The sequence below is a fragment of the Nicotiana tomentosiformis genome, chromosome 6, assembly GCF_000390325.3.
Source record: "Nicotiana tomentosiformis chromosome 6, ASM39032v3, whole genome shotgun sequence".
Lineage (NCBI taxonomy): Eukaryota > Viridiplantae > Streptophyta > Magnoliopsida > Solanales > Solanaceae > Nicotiana > Nicotiana tomentosiformis.
The window spans coordinates 51,761,405-51,782,043 of record NC_090817.1 but is presented as its reverse complement, the minus strand read 5'-3'; the positions used below and the strand labels follow the sequence as shown (position 1 = coordinate 51,782,043).

General features: G+C 42.3%; 2 protein-coding genes across 2 annotated transcripts; one reads left to right on the top strand and one right to left on the bottom strand.

Annotated features, from left to right (window-relative positions):
- Positions 1–8,020: 8,020 nt before the first annotated feature.
- Positions 8,021–8,602, bottom strand: LOC138893991 (uncharacterized). The gene has a single exon (XM_070178663.1). It carries the CDS (start codon positions 8,600–8,602, stop codon positions 8,021–8,023), a length of 582 nt encoding a protein of 193 aa, XP_070034764.1.
- Positions 8,603–19,652: 11,050 nt separating this feature from the next.
- On the top strand, positions 19,653–20,327 carry LOC138893990 (uncharacterized). Its single transcript, XM_070178662.1, has 2 exons — positions 19,653–19,960; positions 20,006–20,327. Exons 1-2 carry the CDS (start codon positions 19,653–19,655, stop codon positions 20,325–20,327), a joined length of 630 nt encoding a protein of 209 aa, XP_070034763.1.
- Positions 20,328–20,639: the final 312 nt, after the last annotated feature.

The following is a 20,639-nucleotide window of genomic DNA, read 5'->3' as shown; positions in this document are numbered from 1 at the left end:
CCGTAGAATTTGTGATCTAGTTGATTCCCTGGAACTGCGTAGCTATATGCTGGTACTACTAGGACCCATAGTGGTCATTCTTTGCTGTTGAGTTATCTGTTTAATTGTAGTTGTGTATTTAGTCAGATTCATCATTACGTGTTATATCTCAATCTTTGTTATCATAACACATCTCGTATCATTGATTAGGGTTGATTAGAATGAGTGTTGTGAGCCTGAGAGACTGGAAAGTTTGGTGACTGAGTTGGGGCCTAAGTGTCGTGATGTGAGTGATATCTATATATATGTGGATCGGGTTGCACGTTGCAACAAGCCTTATGGCTATATATGTATATGTGGATTGGGTTGCACGCCACAACAAGCCTTATGGCTATATGTAGATCGGGCTGCACGCCACAGCCGGTATCGTACAGTGCTGAGTGACTGAGTGTGGCGAGCGAGAATTGAGACAGGCAGATTAAGTGCTCTGAGAGCGTGAGTACTTGGGATTTCACTGTGTTGCATCATATACGGTGTTCACCTTGGCATGTAGATATAGAGATGTCACACTCTTCTTATCAGTCACACTTGACCTATTTTACCTACGCTGAACTTAACTGTTGAATCTAGAAACTTGTCTAGTTTTCTATATTGTTAAACACTGTGTTTTACTTTATTATGTGAGCTCTTCACTGCTTTCAGTCCTCAGGTTAGACTTGTTACTTATTGCGTTGGTTGTACTCACGCTACACCTTGCACTTCGTGTGTAGATCCTGGTGTTTTCAGGCACAATGGCTGCTGATTCCTGACAGTTCATCAGTTTGGAGATCATCGAGGTAGCTGCCTTGGCGTTCGCAGTCCTTGACTCTCCTTCTTTAACTTTTAGTCTTGGTTATACTGTTCTACTTTCCTAGACAGTTTTCCAATGGTTGGACCGTGTTGTTATGTAGATGTTCATGTACTCCGTGAACACAGATCTTTTGGGAGAATTTTGTACTACGTTATAATGTTTATATCTAGTTTTTACAAGATTCTTACTTATTTAAATATATTTCAGTATATTTGGAATTTAAAAGATGTGGTATATGTGAGATGTCGGCTTGCCTAGTAGCATGATAGGTGCCATCACGACATGTTGAGGTTTGGGTCGTGACGAGTTGGTATCAGAGCCTAGGTTACATTGGTCTCACGAGTCATGAGCAGGTTTAGTAGAGTCTTACGGATCGGTACGGAGATGTCTGTACTTATCTTCGAGAGGCTGCCGAACCCTTAGGAAAACTTCACATTCTTGTATTCTTGTCGTGCGTATTTATTGATTCTGGGAACTAAACTTCGGTAATTCTATTCTCTCACAGATGGTGAGGACACGTGCTACCGGTCAGGATGGACAGCCACTAGTACCACCGGCTGGGGCCATGAGAGGTTGGGGTCGCAGTAGGGGTAGAGGTGCAACTCGTACAACAGCTAGAGCAGCATTTGCTGATCCACCAGTTTCCCTAGCTCGGGAGCAGACTCCAGAAGTGGTTGAGCCGGTGGGACCAACTCAGGCACCAGTTGTGCCTATTGTGATTCCAGGCCTTTAGGAGGCTCTAGCCCATATATTGACTGTTTTCACTGCCTTGCTCAGGCGGTCTCAGTTCTGGCCGTAGTAGCCACTTCTCAGGCTAGGGGAGGTACTCAGACTCCCTCCGCCCGTACTGAAGAGTAGGTGATGCAAGGACTTTAGACACCAGGGGTACTACCAGCCTAGCGGGTTATAGTTACTCAGGCCTAGGTAGGTCCCGTTATGACAGAAAATGAGCAGAGGAGACTAGAGAGATTTGGGAGGCTCCAGCCTCCGTCATTTAGTGAGGCTGAGTCTGAGGTTGCCTAGAACTTCTTGAATAGGTGCCAGCAGATTCTTCGCACAGCAGGTATTCTGGAGACTACTGGGGTCTCATTCACTACTTTTCAGTTTACTGGGGCTTCTTTCAGATGGTGGGAGGCTTATGAGAGGCGGAAGCCGGTCGGTGTAGCACCACTTATATGGTAGGAGTTCTCCGTTCTTTTCTTGGAGAAGTTTGTGCCACAGTCTCTTAGGGAGGAGCGCGCAGATAGTTTTAGTAACTCTGTCGGGAGGGCATGTCTGTAACCCAATATGAGATGAGGTTTTCAGAGTTGGCTCGTCTCGCAGTTTGGTTGGTTGTCCACTGATAGGGAGAGGATTAGGAGGTTCATTGATGACCTCACCTATCAATTACGTTTGCTTATGACTGGGGATAGGGTATCCGTTGCTACGTTCGACGAGGTGGTTAATATTGCCTGGTAGATAGAGATAGTCCGTAGTCAGGAGCGTGAGGCCAAGAAGCCTCGTGGTTGAGGTGGTTTTGGTGGTGTTCCTTCTAGGAGGAAGTCCCACCACATCAGGCGTCGTCCTTGTAGGCCCACTCAAATGACTCGTCCAGTTGATCGTGGTGCATAATCTAGCCATGGTTCATACAGTGCCCGTCCGGGTCAGTCATCTCTCAGTTCTCTTCCATCTTGGAGTTTATCCCATGCTCGTTCAGTTTAGGGTTCATCTGCAACGGGTTCTTCTTGCGGGTATTCTGGTTCTCGGGGCCCGATCCAGTCCCCACCACCATTGTTGAATCGGGGTATTCTGGTTCTCGGGTCCCGATCCAGTCCCGGCCGCTTGGGAGGTCAAGTTCAGCAGAGGGGCCAAGCTATGACTTCAGCACCAGTTATTTCACCACCCGCCCATCCAGCTCGGGGCGGGGCTCAAGAAGCTAGGGGTCGCCCTAGAGGGAGAGGCCGATCATATGACGGTCAGGCCCGATTCTATGTTATTCCTGCAAGACCAGATGTCGTTGCTTCAGACATAGTGGTCACATGTATTGTCTCAGTATGCCATAGGGATGCTTCTGTAATATTTGACCCTGGTTCCACTTATTCGTATGTATCATCATATTTTTCTCATTAAGTGGATATGCCCCGTGAGTCCTCAGTTTCATCTGTTCATGTATCTACGCGGGCGATACTATTGTTATTGACCGTGTATATTAGTCTTGTGTAGTGACTATTGGGGGATTGGAGACTAGAGTTGATCTCTTATTGCTTAGTATGGTTGATTTCGACGTGATCTTGGGTATGGATTGGTTGTCTCCATGTCATGCTATTCTGTATTGTCACGCTAAGACCGTGATGTTGGAAATACCGGTATTGCCAAGGATCGAGTGGAGATATTCTCTAGATTATGTTCCCAGCATGGTGATTTCTTATTTGTAGGCCCAACGCATAGTTGGGAAGGGATGTTGTAAGGCCCAGTAAAATTTCACTCAGAACCTGGGGTATAGTGATGTCAAGATAGACTTATGTGTTGATGATTGTAGAGATTCTTCATGGCAAGCTTGCTCGCCGCAGTACGAACTTTTTGCGTTGAACAGTGTGTTGGGGATTTGAAGAAAATGTTTGGCAGAATAGGGGATTTCTGCGGCCCACTATGCGATCGTAGAATCACTCTATGGGCCACAGATCCGCCGCAGAGTAAAGAAGAGAAATAGCCCATTATTGGAGGTTGTTTTGTGGTCCATTATGCGGCTGCAGAACCACTTTGTGGGCCGCATAATCCATCGTAGACCCAGCATGAAGATTTTTGGAGGGGTGTTTTGCGGCGCATTATGCAACCGCATAACTGGTCTGCGGACCGCAGATCTGCCGCAAACCTGACCCGAACAACCCAGTTCTTAACATCACTTCTGTGGCCCATTTAGCGGACCCCATATTCATTCTGCATTCCACTCTGTGACCGCAGAGCTGTGTTCGGAGGATCCATTTTTTTATTTTTATAACCCCACCCTATTTCGATATATAGATGTAAAGGGCCATTTTTGAAGCAAAAATCTAATATTTGAGAATGAGGAAATGCCATGGAGTAAGAGGGAAAGCTCCTAAGCTAATTGTTCACCTATTATTGCTCAAAAGTTGTAAGATTTGCAAGGAGAACCTCACAAGTTCTTCATCCAAGAGGTAAGGTTCCATATCCTAGTCTCAATTTCGAATTTGGGGTAGAAGATGGTTAATGGGGAGTGTGATTATTGGGTGTAAGAGTGTATCTATGCATGAATGTACAATCCTGAGTTGTGGGAAGGTAGTTGAGCTCAAATGGGTAGACTTGGAGTTGTGGGGTGAAGGAAATCCACCATAGGAGAAGCTGGAAATCATAATGCCGACCTAGTATTTGATAAAATGCTCAAATGAGCTGGAACCACGAACTCCTTCGTAATTTGTGTTCAATTTTTTTATATTTCTAAATAGATCGAGGTGGCTAAGATTTTAGAACATTGTAGTAATTTAAGGAAGCTCAAGGCAAGGTATGTTAGCTAAACTTCTCTCTTAGAATTAAATCCCACGATGTTCGTGTAAGTTCCTAGTTGTTCATTTTAAACTTGCTATTCCAACTAAACTTGGTGTCGAAAGGTATATATATATATATATATATATATATATATATATGTTAGAAATGTGTTTTGAATATTTTTATAATATTATGTTGTTCTTCGGGAGCGTGTTCAAAGCATGAGTCATGTATTAAACTGTTGTGACTTCAAGTCCAGTTCAAATGGAAGTTGTTATGCCAAATTGTGTAAGAAATCTCTGTGTGCCTAACACCCTTACTTGCTCACATGTATATTTAAAGTCTTCATTTGAAAAGCCTTGTTGTTGATTATCCATGATGAAATTTGAAAGTGAAAGAAGTGAGCATAAAATATGATGTGCGGCCCACGTGCCAAGAATGATATTGCGTTATAGACATTGGTGCCAGTGAAATGAATGATATGCAAAAGGTTATGAAATGAGTGGTAAATCCTTTAAATAATAAATGCTTTGGGAGTATCGTTTAGCCACCGAGGAAGGGTAGGTCAAAATAACCTAACCCTGAAACTACACATGCTGGTGTTGGAGTGATTGAGGGATAAATCATCGTGTTAATGTGATGAGGTTGTTTCCCCTTATACGGGATGAGATTGATGTGTTGAGATGTTTAACCTTAAATGGGATGAGATTATTGCTAGCGAGATATGATGTGATGTCGACCCATACGGTATTGTGGTGAGACGGCTTAGCCGATCGGGCTGAGATCTGACGCCATGCCACACACATGGTGGTATTATGAGTGGATGTCTCGGGATGAGACGGCTTAGCCGATCGAGTTGAGATTGGATTCTGTGCTAAACACACAGTGGGGTATCGGTGCTAAAGATCTCTCAACTTAAAAAGATTGGAACTTACTTGAAATTTACCTTTCCCCTAACTTGACACCTTGATACTATTTTATCTCTTATTGATTTAATGTTTCCTTCTCCGTTTACTATTACTTGTTCCATTGAGAGGGTGTTTAGTTTTACATACTAGTACTATTCCATATGTACTAACGTCCCTTTTGCTGGGGGTGCTGCATCCTTAATGGATGCAGGTGGTTCCATAGCAGGTGGTATTGATCAATGATAGTAGCGTACCCTCTCTTTAGCTGACTTGGTGAGCCCCACTTCATTTTGGGGCCCTGTATCTCTTATCCTTTGTACATAGTATTTTGAGGGATAGTCGGGGCCTTGTTGCCGGCACTATCGTAGTACTCTTTTGTTTCTGTTAGAGGCTCCGTAGACATGGCGTGGGTTGTATCGTATTTTGGGAAGGTTGAACTAAATATGTTGTAATCGTATCACCTGTTCCACTTCAACTATGATTGTATAATGTACTATTTTGGAGGCTTGTTAATGATGTAACCTATGGCAATGAACTGGTATTGTTCACATGATCTCTTACTATCTAATTAATAGAATGTATTCTTTTCTTTATTCACAGGCAAGTTGAGTAGATGGCATTGTGCAGGCTTACTCGACCAAGGTATCTCTGTTGAGCGTCCGTCGCGCTCCCCAAGGTCGGTGCGTGACAAGCTTGGTATCAGAGCCTAAGGTTTTAAAGTGTCCTAGGATGTCTTAGAGTCGTGTCTAGTCAAGAATGGCAACTGTAATTTCTTCATAAGTCAATTCTTCATTAACCTCAATCGTATCAATCGGAACAATGAGTGATGGATCTCCAACAACCTTTTTCAACATGGATACATGAAACAACTTTGGAGGTAGTTCAAGCTTGTAAGCCACCTGACCAATCCTTCGAATGATTCTGTACAGCCCGACATACCTCAGATTCAATTTCTCTTTCTCATCGAATTGCATTATACCCTTCATGGGGGAAACCTTCAACAACACCCAATCATATTCATTGAACTCCAAATCCTTACAACGAACATCCGAATAGGACTTCTGACGACTCTGAGCAGTTTTCAACCACTCCTTAATGATCTTAACCTTCTCCATAGCCTAATGCACGAGGTTTGTCCCTATGAACTCCGCTTCCCCAATCTCGAACCACTCAATGGGGGATCTATATCTCCGGCCGTATAGAGCCTCGAATGGTGCCATCTGAATACTAACATGGTAACTGTTGTTGTAGGCAAATTCTATGAGTGGCAAATTATAATCCCAGCTACCCTTAAAGTCAAGAACAAAAGCGCACAACATATCTTCAAGCGTCTTAATGGTCTGCTTTGCTTGCCTGTCTGTCTGTGGATGGAATGATATACTAAGATTTACCTCACTACCCAACCCTTGCTGAAATTTCTTCCAAACGTTAGCTCTGAACTATGCCCCCGATCAGAAATGATGGAAACTGGAGTGCCATGCAACCTGACTATTTCCTTGATATACAACTAAGCATACGGTTCCGCTGTGTCGGTAGCCTTAACAGGTAAGAAGTGTGCTGATTTTGGGAGTCGATCCACAACCACCCAAATCAAGTCAAACTTGCAAGGCGTGCGAGCTAGTCCTACTACAAAGTCTATATTGATCGTCTCCCATTTACACATCGGAATTTCTATGTTTGGTGCTAGCCCACCGGGACGTTGGTGTTCGGCCTTCACTTGCTGACAGTTTGGACATCTTGCCACAAAGTTCGCTAGATCACTCTTCATATCACTCCACCAATAGACTTCCTTTAGATCATGATACATCTTTATAGAGTCCGGGTGCACAGAATATCTAGAAGTGTGAGCCTCGATCATGATTCATTACCGGAGGCCATCCACATTTGGAACACATAGTCTCCCTTGGTACCTTAGTGTACCATCATCCATTCCAAGAGAAAAATTCGTAGTCTTATGTTTATGAATCCCCTCCCTCAACATAGGGAGTTAAGGTGGAACCGAGATCAATAAGAGAATATACATCATGAGATTGGACAGTCAATATACCTGTGACAACATCTGGGGAAGCCTTTGAACTCTGGCGACCCTTCATAGCATAGAAGCGGCTGGGTCCTCCCAAACTCTGTGCACCACCTCTAGCTGCACCACGACCTGTGGGTGCTGGAGTGCCTCGAGCCAGAGGAGGTGCTGCAGATGTAGTGGCTGCAGAACTGTCTGGTTGTGCCGTACCCCTGCCCACACTCTGGCAGGACAAACGGTAATCCCTCTGAATGTGACCCCTGATACCACACCCGTAGCGTATTTGATGGTCCATGAAGCAGGCCCCAAAGTGCATCTTCCCACACCTAGGGCATGAGGGCCTCCTCTGTTACTGAAATCTCCCACTAGGCCGACTATGCTGATAGGATCTCCTGTTGCCCCGGCTGGGCCTAAAACAACTCCATTACTGCTGACTGGGCTGCGATGGCTGTGCACTAACCGAGGACTGAGCAAAAGACTGGGATGGCACTGACGACCCTTTCCTAAACGCTGACCTGCCACCACCACCACTAAAGTTGCCTGCTAACCGGGCCTTGTTGCTACCCTCTCGCTCCATTCTATTATTAGGTTTGCGGTTCTTTGTGGCTTGAGGAAATGCCGCCATCTTACCATAGTTCATATCAAAATTCAAGGTAGTTGTAGCGGCTTCATTGACATCAAGGGGCTAAGGCCCTGTACAAACCGGCGCACTCTAGTCGCCATAGTCGGCAACATGTATATGGCATACTTGGACAGGCGCACAAACCTCATATGATACTCTCACACATTCATGCTACCTTGTTTTAGACTCTCAAACTCGGTGGCAAGGGCTGCCATAGTCTTGGTAGGCAAGAAATGGTCGATGAAGGCATCGGCAAACTCACTCCACCTCGCTGGAGGGCTCCCCTCCTCACAGGAGTCCTCCCACATCTCAACCCAAGAATAGGCCACCACTTTTATGTGGTAGGAGGAAAAATCCACTCCCTCTTTCTCAGTAACATGCATAACTCGTAGGGTCCTGTGAATCTTATCAATAAAGTCATGGGGGTCCTCTTCAGGAACAGTACCTGTGAACACCGAAGGATCCAGTTGAAGAAATTTGTTCACCCTGGAACTAGCAGAATCTCCTTGCTGGCTGGAAGAGGCATGTGCAACATTCGATCTCTGAGTTTGTGAAGCCACTATCTGTATGGCTCCCCTAAGGTCCCCATCAGAAACACCGGGATCGGAAGATGGGGCTGGAGGTGGAGTAGCTGCACCCTCTGTATATGTAGGAACTGGTGTAGTCTGATCAGGAGTAGTAGAATCAGGCAGTGTAGTAGCTTGGGGGAATATCCTCACCCCTTGGGTGCTCACCCACATCATCAGGTACAGAATCAACTGCCACTCCTAGGGTGGCATCGGCCTCTTGGCCAATTCTTCCCTTCTTCCCTTCTTCCTAGGTGTCATGTACTAAAAATCAGAGAAATGTAGGAGTTAAAGGATGAACAGTCTTATAATCAGCATTATCGCACGATATATAACATCAAAGAAAAATAAATGTTAGCCCTTTCCCCCTCCAGATTAGATTATTTACGCAATAATGATCAACATGTTGGTACGTTTTCTCCAAGTAATTCACATAATATTATGGTATTCTTTGGGATTATGGAAATCATGTTGGACTTTGGACAAGGTTCATCTAAGCGGCTTGATGTGTCAATGATATCTCAATCCGAACTATGTTTAGCATGATGCATGTACATTTGAAATCAGAGTGTGGTTTCTAGAAAGGTCTACACCGATACTCTCAAGTGAACAACTTGAGAGGGAAAGGCACGGGACCGTCGACTACACCGCTGATCGACTAGACTACTTCAAATAAGCCTTTTCAATTTAAAATGGTATTTTTAGGAAAGTGCGAACACTCATCAGGCGCCGCTATGTTGATAATAAGCACGAGTTGAGCATGTTGTTGGGAGCATGCTTTATGCAAAAAATAGTAACACTTTCTCAAATATTCACATGATGAAAGTGCGTGAAAACAGTAAACAATATAAACAGGAGAAAGAAAAGAAATAGGGAAAGACGAAAGAGAGAAGTCAATTTAATTCATGAAAACATGCGAGAACATAATTAAAAGAAGTAAATAGGGAGATAGGTATGGGAGAGACATGATATAGCAGTCTTAAACAAGATGAAGGCAACATAGAGAGGATGTGCATATCATAGCAAGTAAAGGGAAATAAGGGGAGGGGATATACATGTCATAGCAATTTAAACAAATAAGGGAATATAAGGGAAATGATGTTCATGTCATCAAAAAATCCACATAAGTCAACTTTGTTATGGTGAGAGTCTAAGTGTAAATCCCCAGCAGAGTTGCCAAGCTGTCGCACCCTAGTTTCTTGTGAAAGCGGGTTTCGATATGTGACAAATCTTTTAAATGGGTATTAAATGAGAAGAGTCGCCATCTAACGATTTTAAGGTGCGTTAGGGAACCTATTTGCAAATAAAATTGTTTTAACTAGTCAAACGTCACCAAAGATCGGGTAACGACTCAAATTACCTCAAAGAGAAGGTGTCAGGCACTCTTCGAGGTCCACAACTGTAGGTCCCGGCCGAAGTTTATACTATGTGTGATTATCGGATTATTATTGTCCTAAGTAATCATATAGGTGAGCAGAGATAAGGATTTTAAAAGTTCTATTATAACAGGTGCAAAGAAAATCGGGCAACAATTAAACTATATAGATAATCAATATAAGTCTTTTAGAAGTTGCGAGGTACAAATTATTCTATATTCGATGACTAAGTGTGAGCAATAACATATAATGGAGAAGGGGGTCCTAAGTTTTTTAGCCTATAGGATCACCCCATGCAACATAAATAATACTTCGCAACTCCCTTAAGGTAGGGGTTGCTCATATTATTCAGCGGGCACATACTATCATCTCCTGCTACACGATTACTATGTTAACGTTGTTTACTTAAAGGCACTCTAATTAAATTAGAGGTCGTGTCCTATGCGTGCACTACCCATACCATACGTATGGTCCAGGAGGCTTTAGATATACAATTAGGTGGTCCTAGACTCTACATAGGATGCTCAAAATTGATAAAACTAGTGCACATTCAAAATAAATCGAACTTCATATAAAAATGATAAACGGCTCAAGTTAACCTCCACACATAAACAGAAAATGCACGAGGACAGATTAGGCAGTAGATAGTTCTAAGAATTAAGATGCATTAGAGTTATTAAGTCTTATAGGCATAGTTTCTATGTGATTCTGATTTCCAGTATTACACATGCAACATTACAACTTTAGACTAACACATTGGCAGATTAAAGGCATTGCAAGTCCTATAGGTATGATCTCTACTTGTTTTCATGATGAGATGGTACACTGCTTGAAAGCTCAGGATTAATAACGCTTATTTTATAAAAATGTTGTCTAAGATGAGTAACAATATCCTATAGGCAGGATTTCTAACTGTGGACAATTGAAAATGATTTTTATTTTGTCTATATAGGCATGTTAACTAAGTGTGGCAATACAAGAAAGTAGCAATAGTAATTGATTAGTTGATTAAGATCTTATAGTCATGGTATATAGATGACCAATATACTAAAAGCAATAGAAGCGACTGATTGATTGATTAGTTGAAACCCTATAGACATGGTATCTAGATAATCATTAGCAAAACATATGTTATTGTATCCTATAGGCATGTTGTCTAAGTGTGCACAATAGTAGACATAGAAATGGCTATGGAAAATACTAGCATGCTTTGAATAGTGTACAAGTGAAGTGTATGTGATCCCTATAGATATGATTTCTATGAGTGTGTAGAATGGGAGCACGTCAAACGAATAGCAAACAAGGAAATTAAATCCTATAGGCAAGTTTTATAGCCGTTCATGCGAGAATTAGAATACCCCAACTTCTTTTCACTAGTCTCTCCATCGTTTGTTTAGAAATTATTTTATGCCCAAAGATAAAAGAAGAAACAGACTCAAAAATTGCAAAATCTAGATGATTACAGGCCCAACAAATAGAACAGACTCAAGAAGAGGTATACCAGCACTACTTGGGCCTTTAACAGACTCTTTCCCTCGTATAGGAGGCCCAAATCCAAACACTTCCCAAAATAAGAGTGTATGTCCATTCGCACAACCCAAAGCCACACATGGACTCATATCCCAATAGTTACAATATTGACCACTTTACCAAATAAATTAATATACCACACATGGAAATCAACTAAACAGTTCTAAGGCAACACCTCATAGAGACAGGGTTCTGTGAGATTTAGCAGGATTCGTAAACGCATGGGCATTTCATAAAGCAAGAGTAACAATATTGATTAAACAAAGAACATGAAACTAGGTGAGTCAATAGACTAAATTTAAAATATGATAAATGCAACATAGGTTAAATCATTTAGCATGTGACAACATGCTAAGGATAGTCATAACACTAGGAGAGATAAAAAGACATGCCATTTTGGATTAACAAGGTAAATGTCACGCCCCGACCTCGGGGAGCGCGACCGACGCTCAACCGAGATACCCCAGTTGTACAATGCCTTCTATCCAAACTCACCCATGAACAAAGAGAAGATATATTTCTTTAATTAGACAATGGGAGATAATGCGAACAACACCAATTCATTATCTTTAGTTACGTCATTAATAAGTCTCAAAATACATACAATTTCATAGTTTGAAGTGGAATATGTGATACAAATACAATGTTACTAGTCTGACTTTCCCAACACCAACATACGACCCATACTATGTCTACGGAGCCTCTAATAATAGAAGACAAGAGATACAAGACCCCGAGAAGAAGTGGGGATCACCAAGTCGGCAGGGAGGAGGATGTACCGCTATCACTGATCAATGCCTCCTGATGTGGAACCGCATGCATCCATTAAAGATGCAGCGCCGCTGACAAAAGGGACGTTAGTACATATGGATTAGTACTAGTATGCAAGACTAAACACCCTCTCAATAGAACGAGTAACAATACAATGAGAAACAATTATAGGATCCAAATGATAGCCTCAAATAATACCAATGCATCAGGTCAGGAGCAAGATAAGTTTTCAAGTAAACTTCAAAGCTTAGGTTGGGAGATCTTTAGTACCAATATACCACCGCGATTTTAGCACGGAGTCCGATCACGGCCCGATCGGCTAGGCCGTCTTACCGCAAGACATCCAATCACGATCACGATCACAATCACAACCACCACCATGTATGCGGCATGGCATCGGATCTCGACCCAATCGGCTAGGCCGTCTCACCACAATGCCATGTGGATTGGCATCACCCTCCCTAGGAATCATCTCATCCCAATTAAGGGGAATGACCTCAACACATCAATCTTATCCCATTTAAGGGGAATATTCTCAGTACATCAGATCGGGGATTTGCCTCAATCACGCCTACACCGGCACATGTAGTTTTGGGCTTAGATTATTTCAACCTACCCTTCCTAGGTGATTAACGATACTCCCAACATGTTTATTATAAAAAGGATTTTCAACTCAATTCATAAACTTTTACACATATTTTCATTTCATTGGCACTAGTGGCCACAAATGTAATATCATTCTTGGCACGTCGTCCATATTTCATATTTCATGCTCGCCCCTTTCACTTTCAAGCATCATCATGGATTATCAACAACAAAGTATTTCTAATTAGGACTTTAAGTATACAAATGATCAGTTAAGAGTCTTAAGAACATTGAGCTTTCTTCCATATTTTGGCATAATAACTTTTATTTGGAGTACGACTTGAAGTCATAACATTTTAATACACAACCCATCTTTTGAACACATTCTCAAATGATAACATAATATGACAAGAGCATTGGAAACAAATTTTGGACACATATGTTTCAACACAAAGCTTATTCGGAATAGTCAAATTTATAAAGAAATAACTCAGAAAATTAGAAATAAGAAATAGACCTATCATACTTTAGAATTACGAGAACAACGTGGGACTCAATTGTAAGAGGGAAGTTTATCCAACATACCTTGCTTGATCTTCCTTAAATTACTACAATGTTTCGAAAATCCTAGCAACTTCAATATATGTAGAAACATAACAAGATTGAACCATAATTAGGAAGATACTCAGGGGTTCAACTCATTTGAGCATTTTATCGAACACTAGGTGGTCATTATGATTTCAAGGTCCTCCTATGGTGGATTCCTTCATCCCACAACCATATGTATAGCCTTTCGAGCTCAACAACCTTCCCTCAACTTTGTTGGTACATGCATGCATAGATAATACCTCCTAGTTTTCCTTTTGAATTCTCCAAGTCTTGAGCAAGGATTGATGAACAAATAGCTTGAGGATTTATCCTCACTCTAGACCACTTTCCTCTCTCTAAAATAGCAGTTTGAACCTTCTAAAATAACCCCCAAGGTTGTTTTATAAGAATGGGATCAGGTAAAAATTTACAAAACTTAAACTTACGAAGTCGGGTCTGCGGTCGTAGACCGTACCGCAAAATGACTATGCGGCCTGCAAAGGGGACCGGATTAATGACCCCAAGAACTGGGTAGGCTTGGATAGGTCTGCGACTGATCTGAGGCCCGTAGATCAGTTCTGCGGTTGCATAATCGGCCACAGAATCTTCTTCCAAAGTTTTCTCCTACTGGTTATGCGATAGATGTGCGGCCCGTGAAACCCCGGGTTTGAGTAAAAGTTTACGGGGCCTTATAGTAAACATATTAAAAATATATGAGGTGAACACGCTAGGCTTTTCCGGAATGAGTTTAGATTAGCATTAGCCTAGAAGGATTTTAAAACCTGGGAATCTAAGTAATGAGGGGTCAGACATGGCCATAGTTAGGAAATGACAATTACACATGACAAACAGGCAAGCAGGCAATCGATGAGAAGCCTAATCACGCTGAGTATAACACAAAGATCTCATAGTCTAAAGGTATCATGGCTGGAAGACATTATCTGAAGGTTAAATAGAACAGGCAGACTCAAAACTTAAGCAAGTCGACTATGCGTGATCATGGAATCTAAATGTATTGGGATTCAACTAGAAGCATAAACAACACCAAAGAATTCAGGATTGACCAAACACCAAAAACAAAGCAACATATTTCGTTAAACATTGCGACAACATATATGGTTCATGTAAGCAAGTAAGAACAAAGTTCATATAAAGGAATTAATAGTAGAAGTTCATTAAGGCAAATTTTGGGTAGGAGATGATTCCCTAGGAATTTTAGTGCGAGAATCCAAAACAAGGTATGAGAAAAAAACTCACAATAAAGAGCAGAACAACAAAGAAAACTTAAAGGTAAATAGTCATTCAAGTTGAACATGTTGGAGTTTAAAAATCTAGGCAGGTTGTGACACTCGAAGACTCGGAATTGAAGAATAGTTACAAAGTAAGTAAAACTAAAAATGATAATAATACAATATTGGAGTCATATTGGTTCAAACAACATGGGTAAATAAAGCACTGCAAATAAGCAAAGAGGATAGAATTGCAAAGGTCGAGACACTCACCAGTTTATAGATTCAACAAACAAATAGAAGAGAAGATTAAGTGTCAGCAACAAAGAGAGCAACCAAAAGACCCAAATCCTAGTGCGTCAGAGTTCAAATGGGCCTCAAATAAGCCCCGAGCGGTGCTCACACTAGGCAGGTCGATGGAGAGGGTTCTGGTGGCCTTGGCTTTTAGCCAGACAAGAGCCAAGAATGCAGAAAGTATAGAAGAATGAGAGTTGAGAGAACAGTAGTGGTAATAGTAGTTAAGTAATAAATCATTAGGTCTTCCAAGGGAACGGGAAAAAGGGGGGGTTTATATAGTAGTTGAATTTGAACAAACAAACAAGGAAATATAATCAATCAATCACAAATAAGGAAAGAAGAGCATGTAGAATCGATTTGGAATGAAATTAGAAGAAACATCAGGCAAACACTAGTTCTGCCTAGAATCCTAATTGGCCGAAGAATCTTTGTAAATCAGACCCATATAATACTTTCCATGAATATATATAGAGGAAAAATCGTCTAAATCTAAAGGAGCGAGTCTGATTTTTCATGATTCGGGAGATTGGTACTTGCCAAAAATGGGGCAAGTACTATGTAATTCCATAGTCTTGTAATAAAAAATGAGATAATCCATAAAAGGTAAGTGAATCACTGTATGGCCCCGTAAGAGTTTACCTTAAACCCGGGGTTTCGTGGTGCCGAAGTAGGCTTATGTGTTGACGGTTGTAGAGATTCTTCGCAGTGTGCTTACGAGCCGTGATCCAGAATTTTTGGGTTGAACAGTGCATTGGGGAATTGAAATTTTATTTTTTGGAAGTGCAGGGCATTTTTGCGGCACAATCTACGGTCGCAGAACCGATCTACAAACCGCAAATCTACTGCAGACTGAGGCAAAAATCTGGGCAAATGTTTGGACCATTATGCGGTCCATTGTGCGGTCGCATAATCATTTTGTGGGCTGCATAACCCATCGGATACCCATCACAAAAATATTCGGAGGGAGGTTCTACGACGCATTATACGACCGCAAAATAGGTCTGCGGACCGCAAAGTGAGGTAGAAATGCCCAGTTTCAGAGGGCCATTATGCGGGCCATTTTATGGACCGTATAAGCATTTTGTGGTAGCATATGCAACCGCAGATCTGTATCAGGGCTTCCTTTTTTCTAATTTTTAAACCCGACCCCATTCTTATAAATAGTCTTAGGGATCATTTTAGAAGCTTAAAACTTGTATTTCTAGAGAGAGGGAGTGCCATAGAGTGAGATGGGAAGTTCCAAAGCTTATCGTTCATTAATTCTTGCTCAAAGTTGAAGAATTTACAAGAAGAATTCTCTAGGTCTTCATCCTAGAGGTAAGATTCTACTCCCTAGCCCTCAATTTCATAATTTTAACTGAAAATAGGTAATAAGCCAAACAATTCTTGGGTGTGGGAGTTGCTTCTTTTACATGCATGTACCATCAAGGGTAGTGGGAAGATTGTTGAGCTCATTTGAGTAAACTTTGGGTACTGAGATGAAAGAATCCACCATAGGAGGATCTTGAAACCTTAATGCACACCTAGTATTTGATAAAATGCTCAACTGAGATGGAACTATGAATTCCTTCCAAATTTGTGTTAAATTTTGCTTTATCTCTAAATAGATCGATGTGTCTATGATTTCCGGAACATTGTAGTAATTTAAAAAGCTCAAGCAAGGTATGTTGGCTAAACTTCTCTTTTAGAATTGAATTCCCATGATGTTTTTGTAAGTCCCGAATTGTCCATTATGAATTGACTTTTCTGAATAAGTTTGGTGTCGAAAGATGTATATATATGAATATGTTCAAAATGTGTTAGGGAATATTCTTATCATATTATGTTATTCTTCAGGAGCGTGTTCAAAGTATAAGTATGTATTAAAATCTTGTGACTTCAAGTCAAGCCCAAATGAAAGTGATCAGATCAAATTGTGTAAAAAATCATATGTGCCTAAGACCCTAAATTGCTCAAATGTGCGCTTAAAGTCTTGAATAGAAATGTTTGTTGTTGATAATTCGTGATAATGTTTGAAAGTGAAATAGTGAGCATGAATTATGAAATACGGTCAACGTGCCAAGGATGATATTACGTTATGGCCAATGGTGCTAATAAAATAAATGACATGTAAAAGAATATGAAATGAGTGGTAAATCCTTTTAATAATAAATGCCTTGAGAGTATCGTTTAGCCACCGAGGAAGGGTAGGTCAGAACAACCTAACCTCGAAACTACATGTGCTGGTGTAGGAGTGATTGAGGGGTAAATCCACGTGTTAATGTGGTGAGACTGTTTTCCCTTATATGGGATGAGATTGGTGTGTTGAGATGTTTCCCCTTAAATGGGATGAGATTAACGCTAGTGAGATGTGATGTGATGTCGACCCACACGGCATTATGGTGAGACATCTTAGCCGATCAGGTTGAGATCAGATGCCATGTCGCGCACATGGTGGTATTGCGAGTGTATGTCTCGGGGTGAGATGGCATAGCCGGTCGGGTGAGATCAGACTCCGTGATAAAGCACGGTGGTTTATCGGTGCTAAAGATCTCCTAACTTAAATTACTGAAACTTACTTGAAATTTACCTTTCCCCTAACTTGACACCTTGATATTGTCTTAATCTCTTATTGATTTCATGTTTTATTCTCCGTTTACTGTTGCTCATTCTATTGAGAGGGCGTTTAATTTATATACTAGTACTATTACATATGTACTAACGTCCCTTTTACTGTGGGCGCTGCATCTTCAATGGATGCAGGTCATTCCATAGCAGGTGGTATTTATCAATGATAGCAGCACACCCTCTCCTCAGCTTACCTGGTGGGGCCCCACTTTATTTCGGGGTCATGTATCTCTTATCCTTTGTACATGGCATTTAAAGGTGTAGCCGGGGCCTGTTGCCGACACTATTGTAGCACTCATTTGTTCCTGTTAGAGGCTCCGTAGACATAGTTGTATCTGTTTTTGGGAAGGTTATACTAAAAATGTTGTAATCGTATCATCTGTTCCACTTTATCTATGATTGAACAATGTACTATTTTGGAGACTTGTTAATGACGTAACTAATGGAAATGAAGTAGTGTTGTTCTCATGACCTCTTACTGTCTATTTAATGAATGTATTCTTCTCTTTATTCATGGGTGAGTTGGGTAGACGACACTGTGTAGGCTTGCTCTACCAGAGTAACTCTGTTGAGCGCAGGTTGTGCTCCTCGAGGTCGGGGCATGACAAACTTGGTATCAGAGGCTAAGGTTTTAAAGTGTCCTAGGATGTCTCAAAGTCGAATCTAGTGGAGTCCTTATTATCGGTGTGTTGTCGACCACATCTATAATTAGGACGCTACTTGGACATTTAGGAATAATACACTTCTATGATGTTCTAGATCATTTGATGAAGCTGATTGTAAGATTGTTCCCCCTTTAACTCGTGCATTGCTCTAATTTTTAGTATATGATATGGCGCCTAGGAAGAACGCAAGAATTGGCCAAGAAGCCAATGCCACCCCAGGAGTGGCAGTTGATCCATTACTTGATGATACGGGTGAGCACCCGAGGGCGAGAATATTCCCCCGACTACTATGCTACCTGATACTACTACACATGATCAGACTGCACCTGTCCCTACACCTACTAGGGTGCAACGATCCCTCCAACTGATATTCGAGTTCCACCTCTAGCCCTAGCTTTCGGTCCCGCTGTATCTGATGGGGATCTTAGGGGAGCCATACAGATGTTGGCTCAAATAGTGGCTTCCCAGGCCTAGAGATCAAATGTTGCACCCACTTCTTCTAGCAAGCCAGGGGATTCCGCTAGTTCTAGGGTGAAGAGATTTCTCCAGTTGGGCCCCCCAATAATCACAAATACTGATCTTCAGGAGGAACCCCATGATTTTATTGACGAGATGCACAAGACCCTCCGAGTTATGCGTGCTACTGAGATGGAGGGACTGAAGTTGGCCTCCTACCGCCTGAAGGGTGTGGCCTATTCTTGGTTTGAGATGTGGGAGGATCCCGTGAGGAGGGGAGCCCTCCGACGAGGTAGAGTGAGTTTCCCGATGCTTTCATTGATCATTTCTTGCTTGCCAAGACTAAGGCAGCCCGTGCTGCCAAGTTTGAGAGCCTGAAGTAAGGTAGTATGAGTGTGTTGGAGTATCATATGAGGTTTGCGCGCCTGTCCAAATATGACATCTACATGTTGCCCACTATGGAGGCTAGAGTGCTCCAGTTTGTGCAGGGCCTTAGACCCTTGATTATAAATGAGGTCTCTACAACCGCCTTGAATTCTGCCATGAACTATGGTAAGATGGTGGCATTTGCTCAAGCCACAGAGACCTACCAATTGAAGAATAGAATAGAGCGTGAGAGCAGCAGCAAAGCCCAGTCCGCGGGAAACTTTGGTGGTTCTTCTTGTGGTTGTGGTGGTAGGTCATCATTCAGGGGAGGGTCATCAGGGCCATCCCAGTCTTTTGCTTAGTCTTCAGTTAGTACCTAGGCATCAGGGCCCAGTCAGCAGCAGGGAAGCCGCTTTAGGCCTGGTTAGGGCAACAGGGGACCCTACCAGCAGGGTCGGTCAGGTGGGAGATTTCAGCAGCAGTGGAGGCCCCCATGCCCTAGGTGCGGGAATATTCACGTTGGGGCCTGCTTCATGGACTAGCCCATATGCTACGGGTGTGGTATGAGGGGTAACATTCAGAGGGATTGTCGTTCGTCTCACCGGAGCATGTGCAGGGTGCAGCACAACCGACCAGTTCTGCAGCTACAACATGCGCATCACCTCCTCCAGCTCGAAGCACCCTAGCACCCGCAGGGCGTGGTGCAGCTAGGGGTGGTACACAGAGTTCGGGAGGACCCAGCCGTTTCTATGTTATGAGGGATTGCCAGAGTTCAAAGGCTTCTCCAGATGTTGTTACAGGTATATTGACTGTCCAATCTCATGATGTGTATGCTCTTATTGATCTCGGTTCCACTTTGTCCTATGTCACTCCCTATGTTTCTATAGAATTTGGGATAGAGCCAGAAAAATTCCATGAGTCGTTCCCTGTATCTACTCCTGATATTAAGTCTATTGCGGTCATGCGGGTTTATAGGGATTGTGTTGTCATGGTGCGTGGTCGGGACACCATGGCCGATCTCACTAAATTGGGGATGGTTGATTTTGATGTAATAATGAGAATGTATTGGCTTTATTAATGTTTTGCCAAGCTTGACTGATGAACCAGAACCGTTATGTTTGAATTTCCAAATGAGTCAGTGATTGAATGGAAGGGGATTGATGTGGTGCCGAAGGGTAGGTTTATTTCTTACCTTAAGGCCACGAAGATGATTAACAAAGGGTGTATCTACCATTTGGTCTGGGTTACGGGCACCGATGATGAGGCACCTACACTTGAGTCTATGCCTGTTCTGAATGAATTTCTGGAGGTCTTTCCGGATGAGCTCCCTGGGATCCTGCCAGACAGGGAGATTGATTTTGGGATTGATGTGATGCCAGGCACCAACCTATATCTATTCCACCCTAAAGAATGGCACCAGCGGAATTGAAAGAGCTAAAGGAACACTTGTTAGAGAAGGGTTTCAGTCGGCCGAGTGTGTCGCCTTGGGGCGCACCGGTCCTTTTTGTAAGAAAGAAAGATGGATCACTAAGAATGTGTATTGACTATCGGCAACTCAACAAGGTCACGATAAAGAATAAGTACCCATTGCCAAGGATAGATAATTTGTGTGATCAATTGCAGGGTGCTAAGTATTTCTCCAAGATTGATTTATGATCCGGGTATCACCAATTAAAGATAAGGGAGCAGGATATTCTGAGAACAGCTTTCAAGAACCGGTATGTGTCACGCCCCAAACTCC